Here is a 17728-nt window from a genome sequence, read left to right on the forward strand (position 1 = left end):
ACTCAGTGCTTTGGTCTACTGTGACAGTTTCTCTTCTCTTAATTTCCGCTATGTAACCTCATGAAGTACAACCTCCCTTTCCTCAGTTTTGTTATTGCCACACCTTGTAAATAGAACTGAAGCTACTTTGTGGCAGGGAGAAAATCAGTTGAACAAGTGATTAAGTTAACAACATGAGAGAAGAGACTAGGGCAATCCGATCCCCGCTCAGTGTAAGCGGTGGTAACTCCACTGCCACCATTAAAGTTGGCCCTTTTGCTGTTGTGAAATCCATGAGGCAGGGAGGTGTGTCCTGGAAAACAGTCACACTGTAATGCAGCTTTATTTACTGTGCCTTCAAGGTGACTTGCTTCCTTGAGGAACAAGGCTTCATTTCCCCTGTGTAAAAGTCAACTCTTTCTCCTCCAGCCCTGTCCCACAAAGTACCATTTAAATGATGGGGAAGATTTTAAGGAGCGCTTTCGCTCTGCAAATGCTCTAACTAGATCTTAATGTTAATTGCAGTAGGTCAGCAATCACTGCTGACTTTCAGACATCCGTGCTTGATCTCTGAACCGTCAAAGCCATGGAAGGATCCACTTTCATACTTTTTTCTGTCTTGCTTTTTCAACAGTTACATCGCAAACCAGCGAAAATTAGAAAGTATCAATGACAATGAAGTTGGATTTTATGTTGGACTTAAAAATCTGTGAGTATATGGGATGCATATTTTATAAAGCTATTTTTCTTTGTTTCTTTTATAGAACCATATAGAGACCTCATCAGAGCGTAGGCCTAACTTTGTGTGTTATAAAGGACAGTTGTGGATCTTGCAGAGATTTCATCCACATTCTTATTTTAAGCATTATTATCATTATGCTTTCCATTATATTTTAAATGAAGTATTCTAACAGTTTTATGTATTTTCACAGGACTGTGGTGGATTCAGGCTTAAGATTTGTGTCCCGTCAAGCATTTGTGAAAAACGTCAACCTACAATACATGTGAGTAAGGATAGTGTCTGCCTTCTAAGCCAAACCTGCCCAACTCATGTTATTTCATTTAATTGTTAATTTATTTCTCTCTTTTACCATTTCCTTCATATAAAATGTTTTAACAAGACAGACTTACAATGGTCTTCCATCATTAATTGACCTTAAATAAGGTATGTATAGTAAGGAACTGGCAGAACATAGGACATATATGGTAAGGAACTGGCAGATCATAAGAACATAAGACCATCCAGTTCATCATCCTGTCTCTACAATGGACTCTGGCTGTGTCTTTTGTGGCAAATGTAGCACAAAGAGTGCTTCTCTCAGCCGAGTGAGTTGGTGCCGAGGGTATGATGTCCACACTATGCATCACATTGAGTGACATGGGTTTGACTAGCTCTAGTCTGATTCAATGGGCTGAACATATTTTAGCAGTGGCGGTGCAGTAGGTGCATGCATGGAGCACATCTAATGTAATTTGACCAGTGTGTGTGCCCAGAGACTGTGGCATGACTGTGAACTTAAGTCCTGTAAGTGGGGATGACCAGAAGATTCACTTCGGAAGCTCACTCAAGATCTGAACTAATGCACCCAAAGCAGAATATAAGAATGAGGTCACTTTCACCCCCAAATGCAATTTATGGTTCATGAACTTCAGGAAGCAGAGTTGGTGCCTGTGCAGGTTTTGACTGTGTTTTTCTAGATTATTTACACTTTAGATTTAGCAAAGGCTGAACTGATAAAAGTTCGTTACAAAAGTACAGAGAAAAATGATCAGCTAAAATGAAAGACTTCTTGTTTCTTTTTAGTATAAATACATGTCCTGAAGGACTGTAGTGCCTTTTGGTGGGACAGACATGGAGTAGCTTGCTTTGCTACTTACATGGAAAACTGTGGATCTAGTCCTACAAAACATTGACATCATGTGAGGGGCTCAGTTCGTCACAGGTACCCTGTTTTAGCCTGTATTCAACTGTGTATTTCAGTCCATACATCTGCGTTAGATATTTAGAACTTAACCCCTTGCTTTTGTTAAAGATCTAATGATATCAGGAAGACATAAGGCCAAGCCTCGGGCTTGTAAGATACTTCGTTGTAATATGGAGGAACTGTTGAACTGAGCACAGGGCTGATTGCTTTGCTAATGGAATGGAGTCACTTTCTGCACCCGTTTTTTCCAAAGAACGGCAATTAATTCATGTAAGGAAGTGGACGTGAATGTCCGTACCTGTCTAAAGAGCAACTGCTGACCTTAATGTGGTGCAGCCGCTGGAGGGGTGTGAACCAGGTCTTGTTGGCCTATGAGGCTTACATATTACTTCATATAGTCATTAATAAAGTAAATAGCTTTTACTATAATCAGTTGGCGATATAAGGGAGGTATCTTCTAGAGTGAATTTGTGTGTTTACCTGGGTAACAATTGCTCAGTGAATTATGGTTGTAAAAGATGAAATTCCATAAAGCCGAGCGCATATACACTGGCTGTGGAAATGTGCAATATGAACTTAGTGGCTGAGAGGCACATTTGCAGAGAAAGATTTAGTGGCTGTGCTGGGACAGAATCTCAGTGTAATGTGGCAGAACAAAACAAATTCAGTCTGGGATCAAAGGGAATTTTGTGTTAGATTTTTACATCTTTTCCCCATTACCTGAACTGCTGGGAAGGCTTCTGTTGGAATATTTCTATCGGTATACAGATTAGGACACTGAATCTACCCATCTTGAAAGATATTACAGAGAAGAGCAACAGAGCTATAAGGAGCTTGTAAAGCAAGTAATTTAAGGAGACCAGAGGCTGAGTATGTTCAGTCCAATAAAGAGAAGACTGAAAAGGAACATACATCTTCTTGTCTTCTAAAGAAGAGCAATTGTGATGAGGAGAGCAATCAGTTCTTTCCGTGACCATGAGTACAGAGTGAAAAATAATGTGTTTAATTTGGAGCAAGGTAAATAGATGCTTGGAAGACCTTCCCAACTGTGTGGGCAAGTAGACAGTGCAAAAGGTAACTGAGACAATTGGTGGGATCCTCTTGATAGGCTTTTTTGCCTGTTTCCTTAGGGAAATGGGGTTCATGCAGTCACAAAGTCTCTCTGTCCCCAGTGGTTCCTTCTAACCAAAACTTACACAGGTAAATCGGTTTTCTGAAAACTGACCATTGGACAGAACAGGGAGACCCTGTTAGAGTTCCCACTTAAGGGAAGAGTATCATTGAGCATATATGATCTGCTAGGCACTACAGAATCCACGTGGACAAGATGTCTTTAAAATACTTCAGCCACAGGAAGATATTCAGCTGGAGCACGCAGTCAAACATGGAATACGTATCTGTTGGTAAGCAGGCTTTACTAGATCTGTAGTTCATGAAGGTGCTTGTTAGAAACAAATTAGGCTGACTGACATCTGTTCGGTTGATGTACATGGAATCCTGATCCAGAATACTTACGTTATGAACCAGGAGCTTATCCAGTCTCGTACTGTGTTTTGTTTTGGTGGGGATTTAGTAATGTTAGCAGACACAGGATAAGCCCAGATAAGATGGAAAATATTAAGTGGCACCACCTGCTGTATATGCACGTGACAAAGCAGTACGTATGGAGGTGTTTTTTGCCAAGGCTGATCTATTACCCCTGCAAAAAATGCATTTGTTTGTTTTCTCTGGGAAGTCTTGATGCACACTAAAATGTTTCTGAAAGCCCCAGTGAATCACTACTTGTTGTCATCAGCAATAAAACTCCTTTTGACTGCACTGGGAATGAAGTGCAGCCGCTGTTGTGGTTGGGACAGTGAAAACTATTAAGACTGAAATAATTTTACTTTGCAAGAGTAACCTCCAAGTACAGGTCTTTGAAAAGTCTTGCATTTTATTTTGAAACAACAGTTTGTTACTATCCGATAAAGAAAACAAAAACTCCAAACACTTTTCTGAAGACTGATGTAACTGTATAAGCTTTAATTTTGCTAGTGATACTATTACAGTGTTCTTTTTTTTTCTATGAAAAATCTTACGATGTAGTTAAGGAGCTTTATTATATGAACGTAGTATTTATTTTATGAATCATATAAGAATATCAGATTATAAGGAAGTTATTAACACACATTTCCTTAAGCCCTTTTTTGTCATTACCTTATTTTCTTGGCCAAACTTCTGTAGCCCAGATATTTTTCTAGAGTTATGTATGATGAGAAGATTTGAGTAATAACATAAACAGCAGGAAAATAAATGCTCTAATAGGTATTACTTAAATGTAATTAATAGCCTTGCTCATCTAATTCTGGTATTCTCATTGACCTTAGACTCAAATTAGTCAACAGTCGCATTTAACAAGCTATTAAACAGTCCTAGTTTAGTAATAATTCATGAACTTATCTGCTGCTAACAGTAATTTTAATGGACCTGTGTAATACAGGTGCATGGTGTACTGTCAATACCTTTAAACATAAAAATACCTTTCACAGCAAGTGCGTATTTCCAAAAATGTTAAAAAATAGCTATTGTTACGTGACAGGCTGTGTATAATTGCATCGCTGAATCATAGATTTGTGTGCGTGGTATATATGAGCTCTAAGTATTAAGATGTGTTTGTATCTCTACACTGTTAGGGTTTAGGTAAGGCAGCCAAATGAAACCATTTGAGACCTTGCTGCAGATTTTCCCTTGCTTGCACACAGGGCTGGCTCCAGCCATGGGCAGAGCAGGCAGTTACCTGTGGAGGGAGACTGAGGGTAGCAAAATGGCCATTTCTTCACCTCTTCCCCCCAGTTCTCTCTAGATCTGTTCCCTTCTCTTCCTTCTTGCCTCCCCTTGCCAGGAGCACTATAGGCAGTAGAGCTGTGCCTGTGTTGCTAGGTGTGTGAATATTTATGCAGCTTCTCAGGCTGCTTTTGCACTTCTCGTATTGCCACAGATTTGCTTTTAGCTGAGTTGGGACGAGCAAGTTTAAAGTGAGCTTGATATTCGTATGTAAAATACTGGCATGCTTTTGACTGAGTTTGGGTCCTCTCCTCAGATACAGCTTTGGAGCCAGGCTCTGTACTCCTGACTTTTTTTTTTTTTTTTTTTTTTAAGAAAGGCTTTAGAACCCCAGATGGATCTTCTTTGGGCTGCTCACCATGATCTTTTTGTGTGTAGTTGAATTGGGGAACCAATTTATATTCTCTTTCCATGGAAGTAGAAGTGTGGGCCTTAACTGCTCCATAATAAGCCTGGTAGTGATTTTTTCACTTAACATGAATTAAAGAGACTACAACAGGCATCTCTATAATCAATATAAAGGGCTCAGTTTATGAAAAATATATATAACATTAAATTTACTGTCAAAGTATCATTTAAGGTTATCAATCTGTAACAATGGTCTAAAAAATTTCTGTTGAATTATTTGTCAACTTGAAAAACCTTAAAGCGCTAAACTACATGGGAGAAAAGGCTACAGTCTTGGAAGCACTAAATGTTTCAACCCATGATCAAGAATATAGGCTCAAGAATTTTTTATTACTTTTCTTACTGTTCTTACTTCCTTATCCTGGTGCGTAAAAAAAAAAAAAAAAAACTGGTAAAAATCTGAAAAGACAATTAAAGCTATCAAGGTGCTTTTGGTTTTTCAAAACCAGAGTTGTTAAAAACAAAATAATGACTCTATTCTTTTGATAGTTTTACTTAAATTATCGTTCCCATTATTTCACTGGCTCACATGGAGTGAGACTCTTACGTAAGATGTTTGTGGCCCATTTTCAGACTTGTATTGTGATACTTTAGTATTTAGAACGTGTTGGTGGTAGAGGGTTTCGAATCCCCTTTGACTGGCCTTGGTCTGCAATCGGAGCTTGAGCCTGGCATTAGGGCGCCAGGGAAGATCACACAAAATGAAATGACTTCAGCTGGACAGAGCATTTCCCTGAGGAACTTGTCATCTGATGGTTAGGGAGTCCTCCTGATATGGAAGAGCAGGGTCCTCTGCTTTGTGGAAACTGGGAGCCAAACCTGGTCATCACACGACCTCGAGGATGTTGCCTCCCACATAGAGTAGTGAGTGGCATGAGCACCTGTCTGCAGGTAAAGCCCACTGTATATCTGGTTGTCTTTTGGGAAAGGTAGGATTTAGTTGCTGCACAGGTGGGAGAAGCAGGTGCATGACTCGTTTGGTAATACCACAGGGGTATCCACATGTGCTGCTCAGCAGTGTCAGAACTGGAGGGGTTCTCCTGCACGGCGAGTGAAGAGTTGCCTGTGGAGGGATGAGATTTAATGTGCTTCACATCACCTCGGTGCTGGAGACAAAAGCCCAAGTCTGAATGGGGATTCGAGTTCTTTCTTTCAACCTCCCAACATACAGCTTATACATATTACGGAAAAAATCGTAGTGGCAGTTTTTGCTTAAACACGACTTCTGTCCTACGTGCAAAATGTACTTTAATTTTGATATATCCGATCAGGGTCCATGAGACGTTTGCACCAGCATCTGCCATAGGGCAGTCCAGTTCACCTGACTAATGAAATAGTAGCTCATCTGTTTTTGTTCTCACACATTAGGACTAGTCAATTTGTAAACTTCAGGCTGTTGTTTGTCAGAAGCAATCAACGAGGAAATATAGTAAATAAAATCTCTTAAAGATTTTGTTCTAAACGTTTGTAGAAGATCCAACTTGTAATTTCTCAGAGATCAAGGACTGAAAGTTTGGGAAGTAAATGCTGTGTTCCTTAGGCAGGGGAAAAAAAAAAGAGGTTTAATCCCTGGTTTTGAGTAGAGCCCCTATGGCGCCTTTATAATACCACATACAACTCGTGGTATTTTGGCTCATAACACTGATTTGCACTGTACTGCTGGCAGTTATACAGTTTACTGCTCTCACTATCTTTAATTGGTGGACTGATAAGACTGTAGAAAAACAGCATTATTTTGCTTTGGGTGGAGAAAGCAATTTTGTAAGCCTGGGAGGGGAGGAGAATTTCTGATTCAGATGAGCATTTCTTTGCTCTGCATAATGGGAGAGGACCTTTCACTTAATTACCACTGGAAACCGTAAATGCTTAATTGACATAAAAAAGCCCAATATAGGCATTTTACAGTTTTCCTTTTGATCTTCCATGTGGGTGCATATTGCACATGTAGTTTGAAAAGAATAACTAAAAGGCTCTGATGTGGATCTGTGCTAGCATGTGAGGAGGGCTTATGTGAGTACAGATTTTGGTGCACCATCAAAGAAAGGGATACACCCATTTCACTTATGAATAAATTGAGCATGTAATTTACACCTGGACTTTACAAAATACTTTTGAAACACAATTAAATCTGCTGCTTTTCTGCAATGAACAGAAGTGCTAAAAGTGAAAATATTGACCCCTGCTGAGTTTGATCTTGAATGTATTTGACTTTAGATGCAGACTGGATTCAAACCCTTGAAACCCATCAAACCATAAACAGGTCTGAGCACCATTTCATTACAACTTAAATTAAGGGAATAAGGACTTTTTAGAGCTGGTTTGAGTTCTTAATTTTTTTAAGAGACACAAACTGTATTTTCAGTGTAAGAAGAAGCAATTCTAATTAATGCAATCCTTCTCTTTTCCCATAGCAATTTATCCAGAAACAAGCTCTCAAGTTTGTCCAAGAAGCCTTTTCGCCATCTGGGTTTGTCTGATCTGTAAGTTGTCATTTCTTAAAATAAGGTTTATTTTTGGCTGGAATGGAAGAACAAGACTTTGAAATTTGTTCTGTTGAAGGTAGAGGTCCATCAGTGATTGGGAATGAAATTCTGATCCAAAGAAAGCAGCAATGCTGGACACTTAGATACAGAGAGATTTTCATTCCAGGGCTTCAAGAAGGTCAAGTGTATCTTTTAAAACAATGTACAGGTCAAAATAGTCTCTTCCCTTCAGGTTTAAAATATTTTATTGTGAGATTACTTCACAAAAAACTACTGGTGTTTGTATTAAAATATTTGAGCTAGTGAAAATACAGATCTTCAAATGAAGCTTCTCTCTCATATTCTTATATTGGCCCCACAGCTGCTATGCTTATGGTTGGCTATTGAAGAATATTTTCATTTTCTCAAATTCTTTGAGTTGCATAGTGCTTTATATAATAATTTGGTAATGAAGCACTGGTAAACATGTATTTGTTGATTGTTTCAATACATTTTTATCCTCTGTTCCATCAAGCAGATGCCACAAAAAGAGGTTATGCCCCTTAGGTATGTTTTGTTGATAATTAAGTCAGTATAATCACTTTCTTTACAGCCCAGGAAACATTGCTCACTGGAATTTTCTTTCATAACTTGGCGGTTGCTGAGCACTCTGATGGAGAGACTAGCTAGTTGCAGAGCACTCTCATTGCTGTATGCCCTGCACAGGTCTGTTGGTTCTGACGTCCCTGTTTCTTCATGTGCTGTATCTAGGCCCTGCCAAAAAGCCATTGTTAGTGTGTACTTGGCTGTAGGTTCTCTGTTTTGTAGTTGTCATGACCTCAAAAAAATAGATACAGGACTCAGACCAGTGCACAATGTGAAGCTTGGGCTTCTCCTGATTTTTCTAAGCAGTTAGTGTAGAAATGAAGTCATCTTTGCCCTTCTCCCCAGGTTGCAGAAATCTAAGAGTAGGTATGGTCTAGATTAGGAAGCATGCAAAAAAGGAAATGGCTGCAATTTTGAAGGCATTCACTGCTCCCAGTTTCTTGGCATTTGTCTGCTGCCAGTTACAGATTTACTCCAAAGCACAAATCAAGCCAGTCTTGAATCTCTCCATCTCAGGTGAACAGCTTCTTTTAGGCTGTGGGTGGAGTGACTGCTTACAACAATTTTAAAGGAGAACAATGTCAATGTTGCTGATCTTTCTGAAGAAGTTGGTTTGCTCCTGGGCAGAAAGAAGTAAAAAAGTATTTGGGACAGAGAGTGAGAGAATCAAATGTTACAAATATGTGATGGGAATTATGGAAATGAAGTTTAATGAGCCAGGGAAATAGCAACTGGCTGATGTGAATTAGGAGTGAATATATTTGTGTTGTTAATACCAGAGTTAAACAATTGCCATTCGGTGTCATGGTAGTAGAAGCAGGGGAAGGGTCCTGGGAGTGAGCCAGACATGGGAAAAGAGGATGGTGTGAAGGTTAAACTGAATAGTATTTGAGGTATGGAGGCAATGTGTGATGAGGGACAAGTTGAGAGAGAGGGTACAAAATTGAAGTAGCGTGTTTTGGGCTTGGGAAGCAGCTGGAGTGTAGGGATAGAATTATAGTAAAGTAAACAGAGATTGTGATGAAGTGAGATAAACAGACATGGGGAAATGAGGGAAAGAAAGTGGGGTGAAAAAAGCAGAGCCTGAAGGGAGGAAAAACAGTGATAAAATTAGTATCAGTTGAACAATTCTGTTGATAAGTGTCTAATACATAGGTAGAAAATCAGAAAGAGGGGAGAAAGAAGAGTATTGGAAGGGGAACCTGAGAGGAGAATGATGCCATAAATAGCTTCTGAGGAGCTTCCTCTAAATCTGACAAACAAGTGTCCTGTTGTTAGCACTCTTGTAAATCAAAACATAAAGGGATGAAAAGATCACGATAAGGTGAAGCGGAGATATTCACCAGGTATTGAAGGGAAGGAGATGGCGCTTTGAAAGGCTTCTTCTTTTAGAACAAACTGTAGCTGCAGCTGTAAAATTACAGCAAACAAGATAAAGACACATAATTTGCTTTTACTAGGTCAGATTCTTTCTTTCACACAAGTGTATGTGGAGGGCCATCATGCCTCTCTCCAGTATCCTGCCTATGATGTGCGTAAATCCCTTGGTGGGTTTAACACAAAATAAAACAGTGGAAGAAAAGGACTGCTCAGCTACTGGTCAAGGGAAATTTCTCTTTTACAAGGAAGTTACATAATGAAACAAGTTGGGAAGTAAATTTTGCTGTTTTGAAAGTGCATGTTGTAGGTTTTGACCCAAGGGATCATAATGTTCATACTCTGTCTTGCACAAGCAATTCTTGTCCATGCTGTGGTGGTGTTGAACTCCAGCAGATGACTTCTGTGAATCCAAATTGCTCCTTCAGAGGCTGGTGAGAATGATCCCTGCAGCTGTAATCCTCAAAGAACTGCAGATGGCTTTTGGGGGAACAGGTTACAGCTCTGATAAGCTCAGTTCTTTTTGATTTGCACACTTCATGTCCTCAGGAGGCATTTATGAGCATAGATTCTGTGAGCAACTTGAGTTTGGCTTCTGTACATTGAAAATACCCATGAAATTTTGTTAAGAACAGTTACTCTCCTTGTAAAGAGGTGCCTTAAACAGTCACTTGCACATGCTTTATTGGATCTCATCTATGCCTGTAGGAGAAAAAATAACACTGGGTCACTTCTTATGTAGATATTGGGGTGTTCCTGTTCATATTTTACTTGGGCGTTATTGCATGACATTGTTGTGTAGTTTTATTAAATTTTAAAACTAGAACTTGGTAAGTTTGCTAACCTGTGGTTTAAATTCCGTGCAGCATACTGTATAGCTAGATGATACATTTCTGTTTCAGGGCCATTTTTTCAGTTAGTTTTTCTTCATGATATTACCTAGGGTTTTACTGTGAGACTTTCTAGAGTGTTATAGAGGATGAATTTTGAAGGTTAGATAAAATCCTTTTTTATGATTAAGAGTTTTTTAGAGCTTGCCTATAATCCATGACTGTTTGACTCTGTAAAGAATTTATCACCTCACAATAGTAAACCATTTCTGACATGATCCTTCTTAGTTAGCTGAGCAGAGAGTCAAGTGTAGAAGAGAGGAGTTCTGATCTCTGCTTCACTCTTATGAAATGAAATGGAGCTTGATGGAAAGCCCAGTTTGCCGTGTGCACTGGTTTATGCCAGAGAATTGCAGATAGTAGTCGAGCCCCCTGTGTGATCTCTCCGATCTATGACAGTCTGGATTCTTGGTGCAAAGGCAGCTTCATTCCCTACATGGAAACCATTATCCACTTGCAGCTTGCATTGCACTGAGGTTACTAAGGTTGCATTCCTTATCCTTCTTAACTAAAGGGTTCAACTTCTACTTTCACCCAGCTGAGTGCTTGGAGTCCCCCTGCCCCCCATTTTTTTCTATATGCATGATACGTTCTGCATTCTAAACAAATAGTGTTTTTTTCCTATAGGATATTGGTGGACAATCCATTCAAGTGTTCCTGTGAAATTATGTGGATCAAGAAATTTCAAGAGACCAAGTTTTACACCGAAACTCAGGATTTATATTGCATAGATGACAACAACAAGAGGACAGCCTTGCTGGATATGAAGGTCCCGAACTGCGGTAATACTCTTTTAACATAAAATTACTGCTAAATTATTGTGAGACAGGAAAAACAAACATGCTTTTTTACAAGATACCTACCAGGATGACGACAGCGCTGCTAAAGGGAAAGGTTTCAGTGGAGATATTAACCACTCAGTGGTCTTTCACCCCACATGGAATAATTCTGGGAGCTTCATGTAAACCTTTTTTTTTTTCCTTGTTCCTTTAAGAATGTACCATTTTTCAAGTGCAGGAAAACAGAACACCGATTATAGATAACACACAAGAATTATATAAAATGCAAGTGCCTTTGTTAAACTAAATAGTAGTGCTTCCAAGCTCAACAGACACAAAATTTTACCTCCTTGAATTTTTTTTTCAGGTATTTATGGTTAATGAAGTCTTTATTTTCCTTCAAAAATACAAACTCTAGTGCTAGGACTGTAGGAAGAACATTCAGAAGAACTGCCTGCTAATAGAGACAAATTAGCAATAGCTCTGTTCTTCACACAGATAAAACTCTTCTGAGTTCACTTGTAAAGGCTATGCAAAAGAGTCGTAACAAGCTTAGGTCTGTAGCATTTTGCAGCATATTGTTTTCAGTTAGCTTATATGGATCTGGAGATAGTGGAAAAATGCTGTAACAATAAGGCTTTTTTTGTATACAACTTTGCTGCCTGTATATGGTCCTGGGACAGCTGGTGAAAGGTTTCACCCACTAGTTGAAGAGATTTCTTCTCCTCTGTGTACGAGGGGCAGAGGCTGAGTGTTTCTGACATGACGTGAGACCTGCTGGAGTCTGGAGTTTCCCTTGCAGAGTGGGGAGCTGGGGCACCCAGCAGCAGGCAGGCAAGAAGGAAAGGGAGCAAGGGTATTCTCATGGAGGGCTGATTTGGATTGGGAAAGCTGTACGTGAAGGTGAATAGCAGGAGGAACACAAAAATGATACCGTTTTTCCTTCCACCTTTGCCCATTGACTGTCCTTTTCTCCACTGCCTATATGGAGGGTGACACCGTCTGATAGCAGCTGCCAGTGAGGAACAGCCGTGGAGGGGAACTGCTGCAGACCCAACACGTGCGGCGTTTAACGGCAGTAATGTGTTTTATGGCCACGTATCATGCTGTTGGTCTTGTGTCCAGCTTCCTGGTGGGGCCAGGCATGGTGGTGTATTCACAACAAAAACAATGCTAGTGTCAGGTGCGATCAAAAAAAAAGCAACCTGTTTAGGGGGTCTTGTGAGCTGCAGGATCTGATTTACCTGAAGTGGGAGATGATACCGAGGTGAGCTAAACGGACCCAACAGTCTGCTCCAGCTGGATGGACTAGAAGGTAGGTTAATCTGCTGGGTGTAGAAAGGTCTCCTGGTGGACTGAGATCAATTAGTTCAAACCAGGAACTCCAGCATAGTCTTTTGTAACATTCTTTGCTGGTACATCTAGAAGCTACCAGGTAGCTAGGATTTTCCTTTGAAAACTTTTGTTAAATGCTCAGAATTAAACCTATGAGACATTATTTCTTTCTCCTGAGTTCTTGACCATCTGCAGTCACAACAGACTTGTCTCTGACCTCTTGATGCTGTGTAGGTGCATGTGTGTGTACACATGCACGCATCCTGTGGGCATATCTTGACTAAAATACTTGCCATGACAAGGGAAGGTGGTACTTCCAAATAGAGGAGGAAGAGGAGGAGGAAAGGTGAGTCTATATGACATTCATATTGGCAGTATGTGGAATTTGCAGTATGTGGAATTTGCATATGGGAAAGGTGCATTTTGCTGAAGATTTGTGTGGATGTCAGCACATGCCTGCAAATTATTTGTTAGTTTACAGGGTCCAAATATAACTAAACTTTACATAATTGTTTTTTTTTCTTTTCTTTTAGTGAGTCTTTCCCCTTAATTTACCTTTTTCACAATGAACCATAGGTTTTTAATACAGATGACAATACAGCCTTTTCCTAGGCACAGAATAGGGAATCCCAGGTGTAGAGGAATGACCCTCTTGGTGAGCATGGGCTGTGTTCTGGAAGATATCTGAAAGATCCAATGTGTGGCTCTTGCTTTCAGTATCTCTGCAGATATTTTTCTGTGTTTAAAAGGACAAGACATAATTTCAAAAAAACCCACTGATGAAACTGGTTTATTTAATTTCCAGAAGTTTCTGAGAGGTTAATAGGTAGAACTGATATAGAAGAAGAATTCAGCTTTTGACATATGTGAACTTTTTCTCCTGTGAACTACGTGACCTTTTTAGCTCCTTTTGATGTCAAGAGAACTTTTTGGGCGTGCAGGCCTTTGAATTTTGTTAATAAAACATATTCTAATTTTCTCTGCTAATGAAATAGTTTCATCCCATCTCTCCGGTTTGTTACATTTTTTTTAATTTAGAAACTAAGCAAACATCCTCTCTTCTTTGTGTGCAGGTGTTATTAATTACTTCATAATATAGTAAGTGGCCTGTACAATATGTGGTTAATATCTTGGTAATAGGACGATTCGCTACTGTGTGCTGTTAATAAATCTCTTGCTGGGAAGTTGGAAGAGGCCACTGTGGTTTTTCTTGATCATAAGGCTTTGGTTTGTAGATAATTGATGTGAAAATTAGCTAAGTTCTGTGGTACTTTACTTATTATTTATATGGTGGAAGTGTTCATTAATGTGCTGATTAAAAGCTGGTTGCAATTTAGATGCCATCAGCCTTGAGATTTCTTTTCTTGAGGTTTAAAGTCAGGTATGCTCACTATCTAGAAGATCCTTTCCAGCTGCAATATTAAAAATGTCATCAATTGTTACGATGCTTGCTGAATTATTTTTTGAACTGCATTTGAAATGTATTTATGTATGATGAAAATTGTCAGATTCTTTTAAATTTTAAATTCACAGTTAATTACTATGTCAAATGTTTTTAAGTTGCATCCACGACAGTAGTATTAGTAGAGCCTTCTGTATTGAGGAACGGTGGTGTTTAGTTTTGCCATTTTCACAGCATTTGCTGGTTGTCTGTACAACATGGACAGCATCACCACCTAGGCCATCCTTTTTTTTTTTTCTACCTGATAAATAGCATTAGAAAATCAAGAAAGAGAACTAAATAAGTAAATACTTCATTCTTATTACTACTTCTGTAAACTCTGGTGGCAATTGCTCCTGTTTTGTTAAGTCCTAGGAAGCGAGGCATGTCTTATGCCTGGGGTAAGGTCACTCAAAAGTCCGTCAGTCTGCAGATCACCTGGAGCTCACTGAATGCCAAGGAGGCAAGACCATGTCTTTGGGACTGGTTATTATGGTGTTAGTTGCTCCCTCTGGTAGGCATTCCATTACTCAGCTGCTCTCATTGAACTCATTGATACCGAAAGAAGTCTGTTTTTTCTTGTGGTATTTTTGGGAGGGGCCTGGCTTCTACAGCTGTCTCTGCAGTCCCATCTAGATTTTTTGTTGTTCTGGATCTCAAGCTGGTAATGGCATTTTGCCTTATCTGGCCAATTTTGTTAATCAGATTGTTTTATATATGCTGGTGCTTGATCTGGCTTTCAGTTTTGCTTACTGTCCCAACTTTGTATGCTTATTTATTGTATATTGTTTCTGCAGATGTTTCCTTTCTTGTCATTGGTCATGCATGCTAGCTAAAGTCTGCTGGACAAAGTGGTAAATTAGTTTCATGTACTAATTTGTTGTACATATAACAAACTGGCTGTTCAGGCTGGCTGTTTGTTTACATATGCAGCCAGTCGGTGGAAATGTTGTCTGATCTGAGAACTATGTGATTTTATGAATGCTAACATTTTTTGTCTGTCTCTTCCCTTGCGCATGAAGTACTGTGGTGTTGCTCTTAGTGCTGCTTCTTGGGTATGACTGACAAAATTTTAGAAATCATTGTAATGTAGAATTACAATCTAAAGAGACAGGTTGCCCATTTCTTGCTCGGTTGGGAAAGCCATGAATTTTTAGAGGCAATTGTTCAGATGACTACAAATGGGCTGGACTGGATGTGGCTTCATTTCAGCCTATTTCTGGTGATAGATTTTTGTCCTAAAGGTGAATGAGTAAATGGTAATATCAGACTGGAGGCAGGTGGTTATAAATTCTAGGGAGGGGGAAAGGCAAACTGAAGGATTGACGCATTTATTTCTTTGAATTTACAGAAAAGATTTGTCTTATTAGTGAGTCAATAAAATAAGCATTAGATCTTAGGCAGTCACAGTCCAAGCAGTCTAAAACCACAAGCAAAGGCATAATCCAGTGGGTGTTGACATTTTTTTCCATTATCAGCCAGACTTCACAGATAAGACTATCAGAAGGAGAACATTACGGGCAGAATGAAGTGAGTTTAAAAAAAGTCTTAAACATTCTCCATGTTTACCTTTCAGAATATTCATGGGCTGTCTAGGCTGTGTTGTTTATTTTGGCTCAAAAAGTAGATGTTATGCATGATGTATGGTGGCAAACTGTTCTTATTTTCTCTGTAAGAGTTTTAATTCTTATCTGTGATCATGGGCTGCATGAAAAAAAGTTTTTTATGAGAGTTTTGACAGTAATGGGGTTTCACCGTTGCTCCAAAGTTGAGTTAGAATTTTCCAATTAAAACAATGTTCATTATTCCAGCTTTTAAGTGAAAACAACCAATAATTTATGGATGGTTGAAGAGGCAACAGGAATCTCATTTTCAAAGACAAAGACATAACTCCCTTGTAAGCATGCACATTTTTGTCTGTTCATGAAGCAGCGAGTAACTTTCATACAGATGTCTAGACATATGATATGTAAATCAGGGCTTGTGAATGATGATAGTTGAGTGTATGTGATGTATATGACTGTCTCATATTCTTAAAAAAAGGCAGAATTTTGTTTTACAATTCTGATTCGATTTCTGCTTTAACTTGAATGAAGCAGGTTTATAATACAAAGCAGGTTAGAAATAGAAGGAAGTAAGGCACTGCCCAAGGGAAAGAAATGTGTCTTGATCACTCAAGTATTGTTCCTGAACTCAGTGCATTGTGCAGGTTTGCAGAGGTACTCTGAATGCTTGACTTGACGCATCTGTGTAAGTGTGCAGTACTGATCTACTGAGGGAAAACAGCTATCTGACTGTTGGCTGGCGGTATTCTTACTTTGCTCTTACGATGTAACTAGATGAAGACTGATGACTAGATAGCTGTATTCTGAAGTCTAAAGAAAGTACTTTTTTCACTTTAAAAGTGGAGACATTTCATGAAGGCACCCTTTCAGCCATATACTTGGTATACGGTATAGTTGGTATGAAGAGTGAAACCCAGCGTTTTACTCGTTTATGTAGTTCTCTGAAAATGTTCCTGTTTCATGATCATGTTTATCACGTTGCAATATTTGACAGGTCGGCATTATTTTCAGTATTTCCTGGACACACATGAAATTCCCCAGATAAAGATACGGGAATTGCAACTGCATTACATGCACTTAGTGAATAAGAAGCTATTTGTTAGAGATTTGCTTAAGCTAGTTTAGGCCTCATTAACTTGCCTTACAAAGGCTGTTTAGCTCTTGGTTCATCTGTTAAGCTTGTGGCTGCTGTGTTCAGCCCAACTGCACTGAACGTATTTGGTTTTCTTTTGAAAGTTGTTGTGGATAAACTGAAGCTTAAATACCAGTTAAGAACAATTTCTCCAGATGTAATTTAATTTCCTCAGCCGTTCAGGGAATTCGAGAGAAAACATGGCTGGGTACCTTCAGGAGACTGCTAGCAAGGGAAGTGTTGATAAGGTTGATAGCCTCTATAGAAACACATAATCTGAAAATTCTTGCAGACAAACTGTTGATATTAATACTGGGGATGAGGTCAATTAAATGATTCAGGTGCTGCAAGATCCTTTCTTATTCAGCACCTTCCTACCAGAACCCAGGTCAGGCCTAGGGACCTTAAGAGAAAGGTCCTGGGCAGAAGTTAAGGAGCTGATGTAAACCTGGGAAACATAAGCCCTTCATCTGGTTTGAAATGTCAGCAGCAACCTTCAAAGCTTCTGCACAGGTTGACTGCAGAAGACAGCTCACTGTCCAAGTGAATTTCTTCTGGTGCTTGGCTGTTGATGGTTTTTGCCTGCATGGCATTCATGATGGCATTTGAAGCCCTGGATGGGATGACAATTCTGTGGAGGTTGCGTTTCTTGCTGTAATCGTGAAGATGAGTTAGCAAGTTTTGTGGTCTTTGCTGCGGCACACGCTGGCTCTACTTACAGAAGTTTGCTTCTAGTGATAGTTTCAGTTAAGCAGGGAGTGATGGGGTGTTTGAAGGCAAAGTAAGGGTGTATTTACTCTGGGAAAGCATACTTTAAAGACTCATCATCTTCCAGTAGAGGCTGTACTTGTTTAATTATTTTCTGTAAAAGTTCCCAGCTGAATGTGACAATCAGGCATGTCATGATTGGAGGCAGATTTCTTTCAGTATTTTAAAATATTTGCGTGGCTCAGTGAGCTGCCACATCACTCATTCTGCTTCCCAACAGAAAGACGTTCCTCCATAG

The 17728-nt window shown here is 39.4% G+C and overlaps 1 protein-coding gene across 1 annotated transcript in view; it reads left to right on the forward strand.

Annotated features, from left to right (window-relative positions):
* Positions 1 to 613: 613 nt before the first annotated feature.
* The window catches only part of NTRK2 (neurotrophic tyrosine kinase, receptor, type 2), a gene marked incomplete at both ends in the record, with an annotated part of 33898 nt that continues 16783 nt past the window's right edge, over positions 614 to 17728 (forward strand). Inside the window, 4 exons of the mRNA XM_009581385.1 lie at positions 614 to 688; positions 912 to 983; positions 7547 to 7615; positions 11098 to 11252. Coding sequence (XP_009579680.1) covers positions 614 to 688; positions 912 to 983; positions 7547 to 7615; positions 11098 to 11252 — 371 coding nt within the window. The remainder of the gene's footprint in view (positions 689 to 911; positions 984 to 7546; positions 7616 to 11097; positions 11253 to 17728) is intronic.

Source organism: Fulmarus glacialis, unplaced genomic scaffold (genome assembly GCF_000690835.1).
Source record: "Fulmarus glacialis isolate BGI_N327 unplaced genomic scaffold, ASM69083v1 scaffold47257, whole genome shotgun sequence".
NCBI classification, from domain to species: Eukaryota; Metazoa; Chordata; class Aves; order Procellariiformes; family Procellariidae; genus Fulmarus; species Fulmarus glacialis.